Genomic DNA, 4,971 nt, shown 5'->3' with positions numbered 1-4,971 from the left:
ACTGCATTTTCCTTTAGAAATAAAAATTTTAGCATAGGTGTACTGAAAATTCGACATTTTTTTTTAAATGACCCATATATGAAAATGCTGTCCTTCGAATCTATTGTTCAAATTCAATAATAAGTATATTTTGCTTCCGTTTGTCGTAACTTGAATTTTAAAAAGCTGTAAATCTATCCCAGATCTATACACACAAAAAAACGAATGAGCTTTGTTAAACAGGTGTTCCATAGGTATTTAATCGTGATTACCGCCCTTTTATTTATTTACTTCCATTGCAAGTGAAAACGTTGAATCTATTTGCTTTTATCATATTTATTAACCAATACAAAGATATTTGGTAAGTAGACGACGATATTTTGTATTTTATAAATAAAAATTATGTCGATTTTACAAAATGAACCGCAAAAACAATAAACCTAAGCAATGAACATTCAATATTCGCATAAACAATGACAAAACAAAAATCCATTCACCCAATGACAGCAAACCGATATTTGCCGTCGATTCTAACATTTTGTTACGTCTTTTAAATTAAAGTATGTATCTTGACATTATGTTATGAATCCATACTTTACAAGTTTACAAAAATAATTGTGTATATGGAACGCCTAGTTAACATTTGAGCTGCGTCGGATAGAAAACGGGGTACCCTAGAAAACGACCTTACAAAATGTAAATGCAAGTCCACTTATACATGTACATGTATAAGACTTTGATTGAATGAGGAACTATCAATTACGAAAGAAAAGCATTCAATGAGTTTTGTTCAGTTTTGTATGGTTCTAATATTTACAATCCAATTCAATTTTTAAACAGTTTCATACTTTTCGGAGAGATTTTTTTCAACCAGAAATAGGTTACCAGATGATCATGTATTGGTATTAATTTGCATAAGGCCTAGGTCAATTTCTATTTGACGCAGCTCATTTGTAACTGATTTTTTCCCATAAAAACTAAAATAAAAATGTTCGTGCTTTGAGTTAAATTAAAAAAAATTAAGATAATTAATCATAATTATGTTGATAGTTATTAATTGTAAACATATTAATAATTTTGAATTAAATATATCAACAAAATTGTTATTTTAAAAGTGAATATCCATGTATTTGTAAACATATTAATCATTTTAAATTAAATATATTTCTTATTTTTTCAAATAAAAAAATAGATATTAAGTGATTATCCATGTATTTTTGTGTTTCGTAACATTATTTTAAAATTCAAAATCAATTGAAACATCAGCAGTTGTATGTATAGAAGTGAGACAGAAAAAAAAGTATTTGATAAAATAATTCCAATTTGCCAGAATAGACTCAGAGTAATTGAATGAAATTATTTTCTTAAACTAGTTAGTATGGGCAGGGAGCAATGATTTAACTTCAAAAAGGGAGGGGGGGGGGGGGGTGTTATGGTTTTTAGTCTTGAGTCGGAACTCTTTTTTGTGCAAAGCGCTATAACTATTTTTGGTTTTCCACGCTATCAATCAAGTTATTTTTTTTTCAAAATTGTAATATTTTAAGGTTTGGGGAAAATCTGGATTCAGGATACTTTTTTCTGTCATCTGATTGACCACAATATTTTTTACATTAAATTTTGGATCAGAATATTTTTTTTTGGACTAAATCAAAATGCCCCCCACCCCCTCCCCATCCCCCTTTCCCCCCTTGATATTAAAGGGTCATTCCCTTAGTTGACTTCAAATGTTCAGCATGCTCCTACAGGTACTTAATCAGTACTATTACTCCTCAGATTTTCTATATAAAAAAAGTAAAATAACAAAAATACAGAACTTTTCAAAAAGACGGTAAAGTGCAAACAATTTTATTTAGTTTTTCAACACTATCAATCAAATTATTTTGTTAAAAATTTAACACTATAAGGTATATTGGGAAAATCTGGATTCAGCATTTTTTATTTGTCTTCTGCTTGAACAGAATATTTTTTTTCATCAATTTGGGAATCAGAATATTTTTTTTAGGAAAAAACCATAAACCCCCTTGATGTTAAATGGTTGTTCCCTTTCATGATTAACATCATTCATGATAGAGCTTCTATTAAATTATTTTGTTGTTTCTTGGCTGCTCACAGTGTTTCCACAATATTAACGATGGAAAACTGCATATATTATGTATTTTATATTTGATATTATTATTGTTTATATATACATGTACTTAACTATAGAAAGATATAACAGTTCATAGTTTGCCAATCATGCATAGTACACCTATGTTATTGCAGAAAAAATATGCCTGTAATAACTAAAGGGTGTTATAACAGCTTATCTACATCACTTCAAAGCCTTTTCTCAGACATGCATCATGCTTAATCACAATGTATTTTAATTTATTGTAAGAAATAATGACAACAGCACGTAATGAGGTTCTGTGCAAGGTTCCCAGTAATTTCAAAGTGTCTCATACAATAAGTTTCCTATCGAAGGTCGTTGGTTTTTCTCTGGGCACTCCGGCTTTCTCCACCTATAAAAACTGACTGCAAAGAAATAGCCCAAATGGGTGCTTAAAAGTGGCGTTAAAACACCAACAATCAATCAATCGTATAATAAGTTACATACAAAAAAGAATATGTGGTATTAACAACTATAGTTCACCGTACCACCTTCAACAATGAGCAAAGCCCATACCGCATACTGCCATAGTCAGCTATAAAAGGTCCCGAAATGACAAATGTAAAAAAATCAAACGAGAAAACTAACGGCCTAACTAATGTACAAAAAAATGAATGAAAAACAAATATGTAACACAGCAACAAATGAGGGGGGGGGCAATAGGGGGTCCGTTAACATGTTAATGTTAACAACACCTCGATTTTGGCAAAAACAGTTAACAGCAAATGCAAAAATGCTGATAACAGTTAATAAAGTTGGTTGAAAAAAGATAACAGTTTAAATTTATCTCAGAAAACAGTTAACAACACCTTGAAAAGGGCCAAAATAGGTTAACATGAAAAGATATTTAAGATATTTTCTCTAATTACCCTACAGAGTTATATCCCTGACTGTATGAAGGTCATGAGGAGTGACATCTTGGACAAAGGTTAGCCATTAAGCATGTTAAGGAAACTATTGACAAATCATGCATGAAGTTTAACTTAAAAATAAACAGTTTAACATACATGGTGTTACTTTGGTGAATGTCGAGTAAATACAATTAGGCCATTATCAGACAAAGGCTGTGTAGAAGTATAAACATACCACACAATAAAGGAATCCTGATATTGACAACCACAGTCTAATACTATGAGTTTAGAAATGAAATAAGGAAAGCTATAAAGGACTTGAGCAACGCCTAGTAGACAAGATTAACATATCCAAAAAGTCGCAAGAAGTGTGGAACACCTATGAACAGATAACAGCAAAAAAAAGAGAGTAAAATTTCAACACGACCCAAGCCTTAACAGAAGAAGAAGAACCACTACAATTGTTAAATGGCCGACCATGGTTAACTATGCGTTTCCTGATGGTCAAACATGCTTCCTGTCATGGTCAGCCATGCTTTCCTACCATGGTCCACCATGCTTTCTCCTGCAAAGTTTGACCATGGTTTGACAAAAATGTTAAATATCGGACCATGGTTAAGCATGCTTTTTCCTCATTATCAACAACCATGGTCAACCATGCTTCCTACCATGTTCAGCCAAGTTTCCTACAATCTTCAACATGTTCATTTATCTTGAAACAGATCGTCTACTTGTATAACTTCTCTTCCTTTCTTTATGCTGAATTAAAGATTTGGATGAAACTCTGTAAAGCTATCCAGGCAGATTTGTTCATCCATAAAAGCAGTTTCCACCTGCATGAACATAGACTTTTCCATAAAGAATCAATAGCTCCTAATATTTTGTAAACATAAACAGATTTTACGGATCAATAAATTTTAATTTATTTGATCAATGTTGTTTTTATTTTATTTTGCAAATTTTCAATAAAACATTAATATCATCATAGACATATTTCTGACATCATGAACACATTTTATTTGTCAAATAATTGTAACCCTCCTTTTTTTCCTTTCAAACATCATTCACACTTTTCATCTTGTACAACTTTATCAGTTATAACTGGAATTTAAAACAACTCATTTATCAGTTTATAGTGATCTTTATGTATGGTAATCTCGAGATGCTGACAGATTTCATTAAAGACCATTTTCTGATGTGTTCAAATGAAAGCCATTTCAAATACCTTAATAAAATGATATGTTATAAAATAAAATCAGACATATTTCCTATATACTTATCTGATAACAAATCTGCTTTAAGTGACAATTGGATACATTATATCAAAATTTTTCTTTACTAGAATTTTTGAGCGCGAAATTACATTGGTTGACGTCACGTGACTTCCGTTCCCTTCAAACTTTTTTTGGTAGGGGTGAGCAGCTGAAACATCAAGTACCCCACCCTTTTCATATATTTTGCTTATCAAAAAATATACCTTTTCATATATTAATTAACAAAAAACAGACCTATAGATATATTTGGATATTTTTCATCTTCTGGTACATTAGTACTAGTATATAGAATGTGTTTGGGGTCCCGCTCATCATCACGTTCTTGTTTATTAGAAGCAACGGATTGGCATTAATCACATATTGCTTTTCCGATAAATTCGTCACATCTTAAACACTTTCCTCTATTTGCCCCTTTTATATATTTCATTATAAAGAAATTTCAATTCCAAAAGACAATAAAAAGATTTTAATTTGGTCAGATAAATGTAGTAACATCCCAGAGAGTGACACTTTCATTAATGAAAAACTGATAAATAAAAATTTAAAGGACGCTGACACTATGGAATTTCTTAAAATAATTGTTACCATGTTTCGTGTATACAAACCTTTGAATGTTAATTAGGTACAAATTTCAAAATGGTTGGTTTTATAGCATCTATAACTATAGCATCAGTGGAAATAACACATTGGAATAAATAGAGTTTAATTGGTTTGACAA

General features: G+C 30.8%; 2 protein-coding genes across 3 annotated transcripts in view; one reads left to right on the top strand and one right to left on the bottom strand.

Annotated features, from left to right (window-relative positions):
* Positions 1-257: 257 nt before the first annotated feature.
* The window catches only part of LOC127721272 (zinc finger protein 239-like), a 120,769-nt gene continuing 116,055 nt past the window's right edge, over positions 258-4,971 (top strand). The window contains exons 1-2 of one of the 2 annotated variants that reach the window (XR_007991099.1): positions 258-340; positions 3,005-3,043. The gene's annotated coding sequence lies outside the window, so the exon portion shown is untranslated. Of the gene's footprint in view, positions 341-3,004; positions 3,044-4,971 lie in introns of those variants that run through there. The other variant, XR_007991098.1, reaches the window with a different exon arrangement.
* LOC127722256 (uncharacterized) overlaps positions 4,075-4,971 on the bottom strand; it is a 17,055-nt gene continuing 16,158 nt past the window's right edge. The window contains exon 10 of the mRNA XM_052229151.1: positions 4,075-4,080. Coding sequence (XP_052085111.1) covers positions 4,075-4,080 — 6 coding nt within the window. The remainder of the gene's footprint in view (positions 4,081-4,971) is intronic.

The sequence above is a fragment of the Mytilus californianus genome, unplaced genomic scaffold (genome assembly GCF_021869535.1).
Source record: "Mytilus californianus isolate M0D057914Y unplaced genomic scaffold, xbMytCali1.0.p SCAF_12, whole genome shotgun sequence".
Classification (NCBI taxonomy): domain Eukaryota; kingdom Metazoa; phylum Mollusca; class Bivalvia; order Mytilida; family Mytilidae; genus Mytilus; species Mytilus californianus.
This window is presented reverse-complemented; position numbering and strand designations above follow the sequence as displayed.